The 16,474-nt window shown below is 49.0% G+C and overlaps 1 protein-coding gene across 1 annotated transcript in view; it reads right to left on the bottom strand.

Annotated features, from left to right (window-relative positions):
* LOC144161011 (uncharacterized) overlaps positions 1 to 12,712 on the bottom strand; it is a 431,944-nt gene extending 419,232 nt beyond the window's left edge. The window contains exon 1 of the mRNA XM_077692081.1: positions 12,302 to 12,712. Coding sequence (XP_077548207.1) covers positions 12,302 to 12,404 — 103 coding nt within the window. The 5' untranslated portion in view covers positions 12,405 to 12,712. The remainder of the gene's footprint in view (positions 1 to 12,301) is intronic.
* Positions 12,713 to 16,474: the final 3,762 nt, after the last annotated feature.

Here is a 16,474-nt window from a genome sequence, read left to right as displayed (position 1 = left end):
GTGGTTAGCGGACAGAAGAACATGGTTGACCCGGTGCGCTCTATACTGCATCCGGCGTGAGATAAATCAAAAGCTGTGTGGCACTATATTTCGTGAATTAATCCAATGTAGATTGTAACAGTAAAATTGTAAAGCTCATTTTGCTTTGTAGTAATTAGGGGGAACTTGCCAGTTCGAGAAGTTTACATTTTCTGCGTGTAGGTAAAATTGAACTCCGTAGTAAAAAAACAAGCCAATGCTCAGGCAGTTGCTCTAAAAATTTCTCTACCAGTATTCCGACGTTTCTCTTCTGAGGTTTTCTACAAACGGTTTGTTCCGTGTTCCACGCGATTAAACCTGTCCAGGCACGTGCAAAATTTCCTGCACGGGTCCTTGTTCTGCAGCATGTTACCAATCCCCGTATTTCATTTTGTAAATCAGCAGCCAAGCCCTTATCGCTCGCGAACAAAAGATTACGAACGCTCCCGAGTGCAACTTGTGATATTTGAGTAAGATTTCCGGCAGCCAATAATTTTATAACTGTTTCATGTGCAAACAATGCGGTTATTCAAAACTTGTCTAACGAAATGACGACTTGAGGGAACACAATGCTAGGAGCGAGCTGCGTGTTCGTGCCGTGACGGCTTTTCAGCACCCGCGTTTTTTTCGACTGCCAATTAGGGCGTATTCTGAGATTCAGAACTCTTAATGATCAGCGCATTCATATACTCAAGCTTCAATGACCCGGGAATTTCAATGACACGATGACACAAAATTCAATGACATGAAACCCGACGTGCGAGAAGTTAGTGCATCGGATGGGGACTCCCTGGCCTCCGAAAAGGTGGCACATAAATCTTCAGCGTTCGCTCCAGGAAACAGACTGCACCAAGCGCCGCGAGGAAATGCTGACACTGAATCTCAAGTCCACCTCAAAAAGGATTGTCCGATGCTCTCTCTTGTGCACTTTTGCTGCTTATGTTAAACGCATACGGGCACCTCGAAGAAAACAGCAGAAGGAGATAAGGGGAAGATGGGCGAAGAAGAAGGAAGCCAAGGAAGGAGGGAACGTTGAGCGAGCTCATAAATGTAGTGTATACCTACTGGGTGTTGAAGCAAGGGCCCCGGGGGCCTCTTCTCTCCTGCATCTGCAAGGGAGCCCGGCTCTCCATGCAAGGCAAAAATACATGCACGAGGCCTGAGGAAAATAAAGCAGTTGCGAGCGAAGAGCCGAAGGAAAAGCCGAGATGCGTGCGCCTCCCGAAGAATGCGAGTCGGAGGACGACAGCGGCGGCAAGTGAGAGAGCGCGTGGTGCGCCCTCAGCGACCCGAAGAAGTGGAGGCAGCAGCTCAGCCGTAAAGAAGAAACGGACCCGAAGTCACGCGCCCTTACTTGGCCCGCGCTGCAGTCGGTTCAGGCGCCTCGGCGAAACGCAAGAAGAGGCCAGCGAGGCGACTCGGCCATCATCGATTTATGCGCTTTCGATCATTCCCTCGCCATCGAGCCGTTCGTGACGGAGGCGCGGCTGCTCTATGTGTTATACCGCGCTGCGGGACGCAACACAACAGCTTCCTTTCACTGCGCCTCGACGGCCACAAGGAGCCATGCGCGGGCCAGCTTATAAATTTGCAAAGTACGCTGGCGACTCTTTCACTCAGCGGGATAAAAACTCAGTTAAAGCACATCAATGGAGCTCGAAAAACGCCTGTGAAGGCGCGAATGCGAAGGCAAGAGAGAGGCACACTTCCAAGTTGTGTGTATATTTTCGCCTACGCACGCTTCTGTTTGGTGACAAGAATGTACACTCGCCGGCACATGGACATAAATGGGAGCGTTACGAAAAGAAAGAACTGTCTAACAGAGGCGGTTGAGCCTCTTCCCCGCTCTTTACGCCAGAAGAAGGTGAAGTCACACCACTGTTCTTGTTCTTCTTCGTCCTTCTAGATGGCGCCGTGTTCGCAAGGGAGGCGCACAGAAAGCGCCAGGACCTGGAATGATTTCAACCCCGAAGGAAGGACGCTGTTCGACGTATCTAGATGTGCGCGCCGCTTTCATCGCTTTCTCGCTGTGGTTTATTTTCTCCCTCTTTTTTCACACGAAAGAAAGAAAGTTGAGCTTGCGAATTTTGTATCCTGGGTTGCAGTCTTCCTTACTTATACACAGAGGCTCTGGTGTAAGAGCACGATCGAGACAACTGAAAAAAAAAAGAATAAAGAAAGGCTAAATGAGTCAGAAACGAAGTAGTTCAAGAATTCAGAGCCTGTTTTGAGCGGCTCAGAGCTCAGGTGAAGAGAGGAAATCTCGTCTCTAAGTAGAGTCGACAGCTACCGGCGTGCTCCTTCCATCGTGGTTGGGACTTCGTCTCAGTTACCACCCAAGTGACAAGCTATTTTCGCCGTGGTTGCAAGTATCGCGTTTGTTTAAGACATACATGAACTCGTTCGCACTCGTTGTAGGGTGAGGGAAGTGAAAGGTGCTAGCGAAATGAATGGGTCATCGCATCCAAATAAATCGTCTAGGAAAGTTTGATTCTGCCCTCTCGGTCGTGAGCTGCCGCCTCCTTCTTGGCTCTCCGTTCGGCGAATTAGTTTGAGATGGAATTTCCCGACCAAATAAGGTCACGCGTCTACTGGTGGTCAGTACTCGGTCATTTTCACTGTTAAAAATTAATCGACGGCTTGGTAATTTCGTCCAGGCAACCGAGCGGCAACCCTAAGGCGTCTTGTCTTGTCATGTAACACCCGCTGAGACTGAACGAAAAAGTTATTGGGCCCGCGGCAGTGGCTCGGTGGCTGAGGCGTTGTGCTGCTGAGGCCAAGGACGCGGGTTCGATCCGGGCCGCTTTCCAGATGGAGGCGAAAAGCGAAAACGCCCGTGTGTCGGGGTTTTAGCGTGCGTTAAATAATTTTTATGTGGTCAAAATTAGCTTCGGCGAGTGAAACTCTATATTTGGAATTTTTGAAAATGGACGGTCTCTGTCAGATGAGTGATAGGCGTGCAAAGATCTACGCCTAGTGCGCCCACACGAGGGCTCACGCTCGCGACGAAACGTGCCGTCGTACAACCCAAAGATGGCCCACGGCCTCCACAATCAGGTGGCCTAGCCTCCACGATGCCGAGGCTAGGCCACCGTGTACGAAAAGATTTAGGTGACCGTAGCAAGCGCTTCACGGAGAGCGGAGAATAGATGTCGGATTGAACGGCGCGCCAAGAGATGGCGCGCGCAGCGTTATCTTTTCGACAAAGCACGTGCAGTTGACAGATCCAAGCTGGAATTATCGCGTCGTCAATATAATCATCCTGTTTGCCTTGGGAAAACAGCATGATTTGCATGACTTGCCTCTGGGTGAACAGCCAGAGTGAACAGACATACTCTGAATACTGAAGGGAAAAGGTACCTGCTACGATAGGTGGAAACAAGATAAATCAAACAGTTGTTATCACTGTCTATATAAATACTACAGAAATACGGCTGTTGCAATGAAACAATAACAAAAAAGCAGTACTACACAAACAGAGCATAAGGAAAACTAAAAAAGACGTAACAGGTATAGGTCAAGTAAAATGTATTTTGTCTGATGATGTCACGGTAGAAGTACCACATAACTTCCACAGCTGTTCACTTGTATTGTTCACTGTCCAACTAGCTTCATTCCATCCTCACTTGTTCATTGAGGTTTGTCGAGAAAGGCCAATGAAGATTTTCACTTTCTCCCCATAACCGAAGGGGAATTTTTTTCAGCGGTCAGTGGATTGCCTATTAACGAAGCAATCGGCCGTAATTCCATCCCTGCAGAGGTCTTAGAATACAGCATTGATGTACCCTGCACACCACTGCGTCACATTTTTAACCATGTTTTGGAATCCCACTGTTTCACAGATATACTGAAACTCTCGAAGGTCGTACCGGTGTTTCAATTAGAGTATCCAAATGATCCTAGTAGTTACCGACCGATATTCATAGTACTAAGCCTAATTAACGCCCGTTTTGAAAATGCTATCTCAGCTCAGATAAATCCATTTCTTAACGCAAAATGCATAACCTGCCTTCAACAGCATGGTTTCGTTACACGCAGGTCTACAGCCACAGCCATTCTGACCGATATGCGTTGCCTGTTTTCGGATGAATTTTCTCGTGTTCTGGGCGATACTCATACCCGTTTTCCAATTGCTGTACTGGTCAGTTGTTGTGATTTTAATTTTCCTGCCATTAATTGGAGGGACCTTACCGTTCCACCAAGTGACGTTGAAGCGCACAAATTTTTGCAGAGTTGCCTAGACTTTTCTTTCACTCAAATAATCAGTTTTCCTGCAACAACTTCGAATATCCTCGACCTAATTCTAACAAATGAACCCGATGCATGTTGGAACACTAATATTTTTAATGATCTTTGCGATCATGCCATTATTACCGGAAACCTGATTCGCCCACTTGTCAGTAGAATAACAACTAACAAATCGATTAGGTGCTATAACAGAGGTAACTTTGATGGCATAAACTATGAATTATCTGCCTTTTAAAAAGAATTCATACATGGTCACCTCCACCGTACAATTCAAGAAAATTGGTTGCTGTTAAAAAAATAAACTAAGCGGTCTCATCAACAAATTTATACCCGTCCTCACCGTGAGAACCCGAAGCACGGTTCCTTGGTTTACTCAGCAGCTCCGACGGTTGAACAACAAAAACAGCGTTTATATAAACGGGCCGCCCGAACCGATACCTCTAACTCTTAAATGAAATACAAAAAATGCGATAAAGAATATCAGTCGCTTTTAAAGTCTACCCGCCGTCATTTCTTTAGCCATGATTTATCATGTATACTTGCAGATTCTGGGGCGCTGTTAACCCCGAATGTTATCCTGATATAGTCCTAAGCAATAACGACGGCGTTTCCGTTCCCACATCTCTATGCGCAGAGGTCTTAAACAGGCGTTCTCCTCAGTTTTTACCAGTTAAGACGTTTCATCCACTCCCATTTTGCATAGCTTCAACAGCACAGTCATGCCGGAGATTGTTATCAGTGAGGCGGGTATTCTGTCCCTTTTACTGAAACTAAGAATTTCTTCCTTCTCGGGTAATAAAGGCTTTAATACTAAAATCCTCAAATCTATATCATTGAGCATCACCCCCGTCTTATGCGCTCTGTTTTCACAGTCTTTGTCTACAGGAACTCTACCCCAAGATTGGCAAACAGCTAAAGTCGCCGACCTCTTCAAATCCGGTGACCATTTTTTCCTTTCTCTTCTTTGCCCATTTTCCCTTTCCAACGTGCAGGATAACAAACTAGGCTGTAGCCAGGTTAACTTTCCTGCCTTCCTTACGCGGCTAAAGAGAGTGAGGGGAACTTTCGCGCTCCCTTCCGTAGTGCAGCGGGGCCGGTTTCTTGGAGTAGGCGTACTTCGCTTCAGAGCCGGCCCTTTGCGAAGCACTTTTTGCGCTGGACACGCTACAAAAGCAAGAGCAAATGTTCCCCTCGCTCTCTTTACCCGCGCAGACAGCAGACAGCCGCAAGCGTAGCGCCCCTGCTCGGCCCCGTGCCTGCTCCAGCCACGGTCACCGTGGCCCACAAAATTTTGACAAAGACTGTGCATATTATGTGACGTGTTGATTGAGCAGTAGCTTTGGTGCAGCACTTCCTGTATCAAATGTGCGGGTAATACGCGAGGATTTATTTTCCGGCGTGCTGAGAGGGAGGGGGGGAGGGGGTGCGGATTGTATGCAGGGGGCTATACGCGCGAAAATACGGTAGTTCTGAAATTGGGTGATTTCAGGCGGGTCAATGGGAGAGGCCTCCCTCCGGCCGTGGACCTAACCAGGCTATTGATGACGATGATTATCAGTATAGAAACCAATTTTTTCAAGTTTCTTAGTAGTAAGGAGTCTATGAAAATGTTTCTCTTCAAGCGACCGTCGTGCGGGCGATGGAATGGGTTGCCGTTTGTTCATTAGGAACGGGTCTTTTTTGCCATAGGGAAGGGGTCGGAAACTTGGCTACGGGGATGCGTTCTCATTTACCCCGTGTCCTGCGCATGGCTTCTGGGTGAGCCCTTTTTCGTTTGAATTTGCGTGGGTGGGTTTCCTTTCGAAATCACTTTAATTGGCGCAGTCGAGCCGCCCATTGAAGGGTAGGAATTTTTGTGTGGCCTGATAAACCAAGCAGGGTGCGATGAGTCTCATGAATGTCGAGAGCGTGTCACTGGGTATAGGATTTAATCTGCAAGATTGTTCGGCTTCATGCGCGATCATAGCGGCAGGCCGCGGCGCAGGGAAGTGCCTACACTGCTTTTTGTTTGCTCCCCTGTGCCTGTTGGATATCAGCGGAAATGTATGTTTGGTCGAGTGCCACCCTTGTCGTAGCATCTTGAGCCTTACAGCTGGCGCTGCTTTTGTAGCCAACGGGGACCAACGGTAAGTGAGTGCGGTCTAATCAGCCGGGGACCACGACGGCAGGAGAGTAAATCTGGGAGCGGGATTGAGGAACACACATCGAGTTTCCCGTGCCTTGCAAATGACGTCACCCCATTTTAACACACCTCAAAGTCAAACCATCTTTCTCAGCCTCACCTGAACCCCATCGTTGAGGTTTTGTTGGCGAGCAACCGCAGCAATGAGCTAAGCACCGCAATCTTCCTCACCGCGAAGCTGACCCCTAACGCGACCTAGAATCCCTGCATGGCCGGGCTGCCCTGCACTTTGGTTCTTCGGCAGTAGAAACCCCAGGAGAAAAAAGACCTTGCGGCAGATCCAGCTTTAACGCGAATGCGCAACAGAAAACGGCTGCAGCGGCTGTGTTATCGGAACTTACCCCTACCATTACATGACAATGGGCTGCTAAGACGAGCCTGTCATTACTCCGCTATAAATAAGAAGAAAAAATAAATGAAAGCTCCCTCGGGGCACTTAACACTGCTTGCGTGCTTTGAACGCCAAAGCCCCGAGATGCTCATTACAACTTATGTATTATCGTCTCTTTGTTCGCTTTCGTTTCCTTGTTTCTCGTTTGCGAACTACTTCGACCAGCTCTTCTGCTACCTCGCATTTGCGTTTCGTTATTGACTTTTGTTTCTTACTTTCACGGCGCACATTACGAGAGCAAGGGGTACGGCACACACCATAGCTTGCCTAGAACCAAGGACCTCCGTGGCTAGTGTGCACGTGTTTCACTCACGTGCTATCAGGTTTACAAGTCCCGCGGCATGCACTATTTTATAACTTTTACGTTTTTAATTCATAGTTTTGGGACGTGGGCGTGTAAGCCCCTCGAAGCTCCCGAGTCGTGGCAATACGCAAAGTTGCTATGGGCCATGAAGAAAGGAACAACAACAATGACAACTTCTGTTCCATTAGTAGCAACGTATGCAGCCGGAGTGACGGCTGGCTGCATTGTCTGAGTTTTGTAGCACTGATAGTTCACGCTATTTTTTGTTGTCATTGTTTGGGGCGAAGACCGACCGTGCAGTTAATAGGCCACTGGGCTGCCTGCCACTGTGGACAGCCGGTTTCAAACTTCAAACTCCATCCAATCACACATGTGTGTGTTTGTCTTTTACTTTTTACAGTTGCGGGCATTCTCTTGGTCCGACAACTGTAACAACAATGACGACGACGGTTTTTCACGGAATGGGGCGCTTAGGGGCACTTAACCTTAACTTACTCTTGACACCTTCAAACCTCCAAGAAAACTGCGCTTAAAATGACGACACACAGAGATTGGCGAACATTGCGCTCAGTAGGCAAACACAGCGCTCCGTTTGCCAGTGTGCCCGTGTCGCCAGTTACGCGTTGTTGTCTGGCATTTCCATTAATGCGGCAAACGAAAATCGAGCCTTCAAGGGGTTCATATTTACATCATCATTATCATCATCACCAGCCTATCTACGCCCACTGCATGGCAAAGACCTCTCCCATTATTCTCCAATTACCTCGGTCCTGTGCCAACTGTGACCAATTTATCCCCGCAAACTTCTTGATCTCATCTGCCCATCTAACTTTCTGCCGCCCCCTGCGGCGCTTGCCTTCTCTAGGGATCCTCTCTGTTACCCTTAATGACCAGCGGTTATCTTGCCTTCGCATTACATGCCCTGCCCACGTCCATTTCTTCTTCTTAACTTATATGTCCTTAACAAGCGCTTGTTCCCTGGCCCACTCCGCTCCCCTCTTGTCCCTTAATGTTACACCTATCATTTTCCGCTGCATTGGCCGCTGAGTCGTTCTACGAAGACAAAATGGGTTTATAAAAAAGACTGTGTTGTTCCGATAACGATGATAACAAATTTATCGCAGACTTCACAGAAGTAGTGGATAATCATGCAAAACAACGAACCAGTGGCGACTCCCAGCAACTTTCTGGTAAGGTATTCCCGACGTCACAGAATGTAGTCAGGCCGCCGACCAAAGCTAATGCCAAGAAACATGACTGGGCGATAGGGCCTCGAGTTCCGTGTGATTGTATTACTTGAATGCTGACCGACAGTTATTACAGTGCTGAATACGCCTTTAGTTGTGGCCCTTATTACGTCGCTTCCCACAATCCGTCGGACGCAGCCCTCTGGCAGCAGTTACGGGGGTTTCGCGGTGGCGGCGCCCGCGTAACCGAGTGACCGAACGCAGCAGCGACGCCAGAAAGAAAACGGCGAGGAGCGCTGGCGAAGGGTGAGGACGAGGGCGGCACACGCGGCTGTGGCTCTCTCACTGCCTCCCCTCACTCTTGTTTCAAGCGTTGACGTTAAGGCTCTGACATTTTCCCTAGACGCTGTTCCGTTCGCCGCTAGTCCGAACCACCCGATATTTTCGCGGCTGGTTCAAACACAATTTGCAACAACATGCTCGCTGCTCCCCCGTGCGTGGCTAATCCGAACCACGTGACATTTGCACAGGAGGTTCAAACACGATTTGCAACAACACGCTGGCTGGCGGCGGGGACGCGCTGCGAGATAACAGCAGAGAAGCACGCCGCCATGCGTTCTTATATCGCTTGATCCTTTCCTGGGACGCAGTAGATCTGCGCCGTGACCGAGACGACGGCCGCTCGTGCTGCGACCGAACTTCGCATTAAGGAGTATAGTAATCGTCAGTGCATTTTATATCCTTTCTGGCGTTTTTTTATTGACAAAGTTATTCGCAGCTGGCATGTAGCCGAGGGAGATAAAGTGTTTTCAAACTGAACGAATTCGTCTTCATGGCCTGATTGGGGCAATGCATGCCTTCCTGGAAGCAAGTACGCTGGACTCGAAGAAACATTTCAACGTTCACTATGTTCTTCCCAAACCCTGCACATGAAAGCTGCAGTTAATTTGACGAACTCCGTGCAGCACTGTGGATGCTATGTCGTTCTCAACGATCCAGCCGCGTCAGCCCGCCTAACTCAGTGGCATTATAGGGTGGCCACTTTGAAAGACGACATTCTTTCTTCGCCTGTTTTTCGATTCTGCCACTGGGCCAAAAGGTCTAGAACGGAAAGGTTTTACTCACAAGATTTATTTATTTATTTATTTATTTATTTATTTATTTATTTATTTATTTATTTATTGACTGACTGACTGGCTGACTGACTGACTGACTGACTGATTGATTGATTGATTGATTGATTGATTGATTGATTGATTGATTGATTGAAGGGTTTAACGCGCCGCTAAGACGCGTTCCGACGATGAGGCGCGCCGTAGTGTGGAGCTCCGCATTAATTTTCCGGATTAACGCGCTCCGAAATCTCGGGCACACGGGCGTTTTTGCTTGTCGCCTGCACACGCAAGACGTTCCCAAACCAGTCAATCCGCAAACATACTTCGTACATGTCAACATTGGCGAGAAAAAAAAGACATTAGTCATATTTGAGGCAGAACGATCAATGCACACCTGGTACTCGCAGTGGTACTCGCAGGTACTTCACTGTAAATGAATATCTGGTCGATATTCGTGATGCAAATCTAAAATCCGCGTTAAACACTATTTGACCAATAATTGAAAAAGGTTTCACGCCAGCCTGGACGTCGTGGCAGTGTTCGAAGTGCAACAGTAACAGGCGATTCTAGTAGACGGTGCGCAAGCCGTGGAATGCGGGGAAATTGAGTTGGCTTCAGCAGATTTGCACCGCTTGTATCGTGGCAGTAGCCAGACGGAGGGAGGTGGGAGATGCACAGAAGGGAGGCAATAACGTGCCAAGGGTGACAGAAGACCATCGTCTTTCGGCGACATTTGCAGCGAAGTGAGCATATACGAGGGCAATCTTATTCTGCATGCGGCCAGCGTGGAATGTGGCGAGCTGATGCGGGCGGATCGCTGAGGAGCCCCGCGCCGCACGCAGCTCGCAAGATGAAGTAAAGGCGGCCACTCGTGCACACTATGTCAACGCGCATTGAGCTGTTAAACCTCGTGATTACGATGGCACGCTCCTCCCGCCGCGTCTTTCGCTTTTGAATACGCACAAAGTAAAGTTTATTAGTCGTGAGTTGCCATCGTCCTTTTGCCAAATTATGCAATTTTGGAGACACCAGTGCTTGAGTAAAACCAAGTTGCTCCTTTGCTTTTATGGTTGGCTCTGTTTGAAAGCACACCACTAACAAGCGATGTTTATTCCGAGCCCTACACCTTTCTTTGAGCATGCGTGTAAACAAGAGTGAACGGGTGTTGAAGGAGAATTTTGTTTCTTTTTTTCTTGTAAAGATAGACACTTAATATAGGATAAAAAATTATAGAAAACATCCTTATTGTAGGATAAAAAACATCGCCTTATTTTAAGGAAAGCACACAATTCATCACTGTAGTGTATCATTCAAGTTGAAGGGCGGCAGTACCTGCTTAGCGTTATTGGCCCGGCAGTGCCCAAACCAGAAACAATCGTTTCGCTCACTGTAGCAAGGATGGGCTTGTTAGAGCTATGCCGGCAGGCGCACATATGGTTGCCGTCGTGGTGCTCGGTTGTGTGGGTGTGGAGGAGGCCTGGTGATCAGACAGTTCGCGCCCCCTTTCCCATTCACAATGAAGTGGAGAGAGCGTGAGCAGCAGACTATCGACTCCAAACCACCAAGACTTCCCGCAAGCGCCAGATCTAGCTTGGCGCATGCGGAGTGCGCGCAAAAGCAACGATACTGCCGTGCGTACGCACATTTAAGTCTTGCTGTTACTGCAAAATGCCAATGTTTACGTTACCTAAACATCATTCGAAGTTTATGGGGCGTGCCCTAGGCATCTTACCTCGTCCGTGTCTCTTTCACTTCTACCCACAGCTTAAATTCAATGTCTACAAAATTTCATATTTTATAGCTTTACTGTACCCCGGTCTTGTTTTTTTTATAAACAGCATCCCCGACTGCGAATTCCTTACATCACCAGTACAAATTAGGGGTTTCCCTGCAAATCTTTCTGTGGCTTTCTTTTACTTGAGTAATCTGTGCTTGTTCTCCTAGTCAACGATTGTGTAAACTGCACAGTGCGAAAGCAACTCTCTGTTACGTGTGTGCTAATCGCCGTTTTCGGTTGTTCTCCTTTTTTGTCATTGTTTTTTGCTTCAGGATAGACATCAAAACTGTTTGTGCCTGTTTGATATTTTGTGTTGTATCAACCTCTGCACCACCTGTTAGGCCCATTTGCTGCTCGTACGCATGTAAAAGTAAAGATGATGATGATCATGATTATGAAGCGAAGAGCACCAGTTGATAACAGTAAACTGAGATTGTTAACTCGTTATGAAGGCACCTACAACCCAGCTTCTATTGCCCGCCACGCGCATTCATGGCTGCCCAAAGGTAAGTGAACTTTACAAAACTGGATAACAAATCTCTCAAGCTACAATCTGCTAACCAACCTGAATGCTGGCAGCAGTTGAAGAAGTGAGCCAGCCCTCTACAAACTCCAAACAAGAGACGACTTGAAGGCTTCTCGTAAAGGCTATTCTTTACTTCGTTGCTCCCAGATTAAGGAAACCCTTATGAAGTCCATAACACCCGTGCGTGCACATGTCAGAACCGTTCCGTGCCAGGAGAAGGTAATTTATGGCGATTGACGGTTCTGTTTATCGTGACATCAAAATTTTCAAACTTTCATTACCACCCCATCATCAGTGAAAAGTTTAATAAATGGGTAGAGTCTGACTTTAAAGCCGCCATAGTTTTTTCGGTGCGGTGAATCACAGTCGCCCGACAAGAAAACGTACTTGCTGCGCTTCCTGTCCCATAGCTTCATTTCACGTAACGCAATCAACACGACCGAACACCTACTGCCCTATTTCGTAGCCATTGTCTACCTGAAAACGGTCGACCGGTTTTGGCGCGAAGACCATGTCACGCACGTGACGCAGGCAATAAGAAGGGAATGCTCACCGTTGCGGCAGCGCACGGAACCCGGAGTGCAAAGCAGCGCTAGAACCAACGCGAGAAACGGGCGCCACTCGGTCCAGAGGCGGTGAATGTGCCGTTGCTCCATCGCTTCCCTGCTCACGTTCTCGTTTGTCGCCCGGGTACTTCACAACACCACCCACGGCCTGCTGAAGTCGCAGTGTATCAGGCTACGCTGCACGAGTTCACTGTCTCGGACCAGGCATACGGTTGCTTCGCGACACCGACGACACTCGGAGGCACGTCTGCAAGTTGCACCGTGCGTGTTAGCCTGCGCGTGAGAACGGGCTCTCTAAGCAGCGCGAGAGTGCGGGCCGGCTCGGTGTGGTCTGTGGAACCCGCTATGGCGGCCTCTCGCAACGGCAAACGCAGCGGCGCGTTCCCGAGGCTCTTCGAACAGCGCCAAGCGAGAGAGATGCGAGCCTCCCGAGTTGTCCGCCGGTAGGCGCAACAGTCGCATTTTCCTCCCCATTTCGGGGGGAGAGAGCGGGAATGTTTTCTCGTGCAAATCCCGCGGGACACGCGGGGGAGAGGGGAGAGCGCTTGCGCAGAGGGGTCTTCCTCAGACATCACGTGACCCGACACGCTCGCCCAGCGCGCCACCTCTGGAAGCCCTGACGAAGTAAAATCGCTTTACTCCTCTGCGATCTCGCTTCTGCATTTTTCTACTTGGCTAAGCGGGTCCACTAGGACGGCACGCTTGAGATAGCTGGCGGCGCGGGGGGGACGCAAATTTGAAGGAAAAGGGAAAACGCGGCAGCCAACGCTGGGTTCGAGCGATATGCGAGGAGGGGATTCTTCCTCTTTTGTCGTTCGATCCAGCAGCGCTCGCACTCGGCCCCTCGCGTTGTTGGGGAAAGGGGGCTTTGTTTTGCACCCGTTGCGTTGTCGCCCACGGCGTGCTCCAGCGGAGTTGGCGCGCCGGGCTTGAGGGGATGGGTGGAGGAGCCGGCAGCAGCGGCGTTAGGCTGGCGGGTCGCATTATCGGCCCCGCAAACCGGACTTGTTTAATTCGGCACGAAGCGGCGTGTATGCGCACATCATTCGGGCGGGAGTAGGAAAGGGAGAGCAAGAAAAGTAAGCTTTGGAAAAGGCGAACGGTGAGGAGGGAAAAACAAAGCACCGGGGCTTGACTGCCATCCCATTCCCGCTCCACCTTTCACAAAAATGTTTACAACACACGACGGAGCACGTTCGCTCTGAGTGCGCCCGCCTACGGACCGAGCCAGCACAGCGGCCGTTCAGAATCGAGCCGGCGAAATTGGGGCTCGCTGCCCGCCCTGTTTACCCGTTCTTGCTTTTCGTTCCTCCAGTTTTTCAACTCGGCATTACGAGTTGTTCGGATGCCGTTCAGTAGACGCTCTTGAAGCGTTTTGATCGCTTCTCTTCTCAAAACGTCCGCGTAATGTCTCTCCGGCCGGTCTGTTCTCCCTTTTTGTGCGACGCCGGGCGGAATCGAACAGGCCTAATAGCTGACGAGAAATAGCCCCACCGGGAATTGAATTGCGACATATGGAAGGAAAGACTAAGAGGCCTGAACGCGGCGCGCACAAATAGGCTCGAGAGTTCTTCCACCGAACAATCAGCTCGACGTGGGCAGAGGCTTGAAAAGTGGGCGCAATTTTCGTTTTCCTGACATGCAGTCAAAACGAATTGTACGCGGCGCTCTTTGGTCCAAAGGAATTGCTCGGCGACACGAAATCAAGAAAACCTCACTTAAGGAAGGCTGTGCTTTGTACACACGCCTGTGATGTCTCCGTCTTTCTTCGGAAAATTGACGTCGGAGAGAAATAGCCGCCCTTAAGTTCCCTTCCTAGGTTCTATGAAAATTTCGTCGTCTATAATTTGTCGTGGATGACAAATTTCAAAGTAGAACTTGCTCATACAACTGATCAAAGGTAGTGGAAAAGAAATCCCTTCAATGAAAGGTGGCTATTCAGAAGGCTCACTACACGCGCTCTGCGAATTTCGAAACACACTTGTATTTTTTAGACAGATACAGCTGTGATTGACACCTCAAACGCGCGCTTGTATAGTCTAGACGATATTCGTGTGTTGAGAGGATGTAAACTGAAATTAATTGGTTGATTATGCCGGGGTTACCCCTGGGCTGTGAGGTGCGACGTAGTGGAGGACTCCTCTGCAATAATTTTGACCGCACGGGGTTTCTAACCAGCGCCAAAAGCCCAACGCCCGGGCCTTCTCGCTTTTTGCCTCCATCGAAAGGGCAGCCACGGCAGTTGGGCTGATCAGCCCAACGCCTTAGCCACTGAGCCACCGCGGCGGGTGCAAAAAGAAAGCGTTTATAATTTGCACAACATTATTAACGACGATACCATTGTTTGGGACCCCTAGAAATGGAAATGTTCGTCTGTCTGTCACTCAATTCAACTAGTGACCTACGCGTGGGTCACACTGTTGTATCACGTGGGTCACAGTTAAATCACTGAACTCGGGTGAGAGGGGAGGGGTTGACTAAAAAGAGAAAAGGGAGGGGGAGGATGGAGAGAGAAAAAAAGAAGGAAAGCGGTGCAGAGAGGAGGTGGAGAGGGCTGTACAGCGTGTGTGAAGTGAAGGGCTATCCCTTCCTGCCTATTTTTTTTTTGTTTCAAGCAAAACTGTTTCCTTTGTGTTTTCTTAAACTTTTTTGATCCCATAGGCCCCCAAACAAAAAAATAGAGCAAGAAGTGCGAATGATAACAGATTTTTAAAACAGTTAATCAATTAGGACATCTGGCAATTAAAAATGTTATGTTAAGCAGAAACATCACATTTGCGTATTTTCCTAAACGTTATGACTACATGGACCCCAAACCAGAAATGACCTTCGTAGTGCATGTATTGGTAGATGTACATGCTTGCGAATAAAACTCAGACCGTTATTTTTCTCAGCCTCAATATCGTAATTGCGTCTTCACTGGAACTCCTTATTTGTAGCGTGCAGCTCCACTAAAATGAAACAACGGGGACATGCTAAATAAAAGTGCAGAAAAATGCGGGACAAAGAGAAGAACTACACAGGACGAGCGCTCGTCCTGTGTAGTTTTTCTCTTTGTCCCGCGTTTTTCTGCGCTTTTATTTAGCATGTCTCCATACCAACTTGCCCACTTTTCGGTGCTCCTAACGGGGATAAGGAATGGGAGAGGGCGAGGGCCACACAAGGGTGGCGTGGTGAAAAGTAGAGCACAGGGAAATAGGTGCGTGGCAGGGAGAAAAGGATGAGGGCAAACAAAGCTGAGGAAGGATCGTAGGATGGGGGATGGGTACAGGTAGCATTGAGGGCAATGTCAACACGGACAGGGGAAGAGCACTAAAGCGCGAGAGGAAGAGCAGCAGCGAAGGCGAGGGTAACGCGAACACAGGAGGAAAGTAACATAGGAGGAAAGTAGAGTAACGCGAACATAGGAGGAAAGAAGAAAGAGGTTTGCAAGAATGGAGGATTAAGGGGCGGTTAAGGAGGGCCAGATACTTTTCTTACACGACGCAGGCCCGTATCGTGGGTGGTGAACAGAGGAGAGGGAGCACAGAGAGAAGGCTGCGAACAGAGCAAAGACTGAGGCGTTACGTGGCAGGGGCGGCAGTAACACTACCGTGTGTCGGCATCATTACCAGCTGCCAAGGCGTTGGACTGGGCTAGTTGGTACATGTTTGAATGGAACAAAAACCATCGGTAAACACAAGACACAGATGAAAACGATCCTGCGTTTACCACTGGTTTTTATTCCATTAAATCATTCCCAGCGAAGCAGGCCGACAGACGACCAGTTTTTCAAGTGGATTGAGAGCGCGGAAGCAGACGGATGACGTATAGGTACAAAAATAACAGTGACTCGTCTCCGGCTGGGAGGGCAGGCCTCTTGGTGGTGCGGCGGTCGCGCCGGACGAATGAAGCGTCGCAACCCTTTGGTACTGAAATGCATGCTTCGGCTGATATAGCGATGTGGTGTTCATGTCTGCGCAATATCAAAGGGTTCGGATCATTCATCTGCAAACTCAGTAAAATTCACCAAAGACATCAGATTGAGGTTGCGCTTCGTGCCGTATAAGACCGCCCGCAACGTTCACGTAGACACGTCCACTGTGCCCCTATACTCTACGGGGCTATTCTTGCCCCTGGGCGATCTCATACAGCAATATAAAAATCGGCCAATGGCGCGT

The sequence above is a fragment of the Haemaphysalis longicornis genome, unplaced genomic scaffold (assembly GCF_048455015.1).
Source record: "Haemaphysalis longicornis isolate Haplotype H1 unplaced genomic scaffold, Haemaphysalis longicornis Haplotype H1 scaffold_11, whole genome shotgun sequence".
Classification (NCBI taxonomy): Eukaryota; Metazoa; Arthropoda; class Arachnida; order Ixodida; family Ixodidae; genus Haemaphysalis; species Haemaphysalis longicornis.
This window is presented reverse-complemented; position numbering and strand designations above follow the sequence as displayed.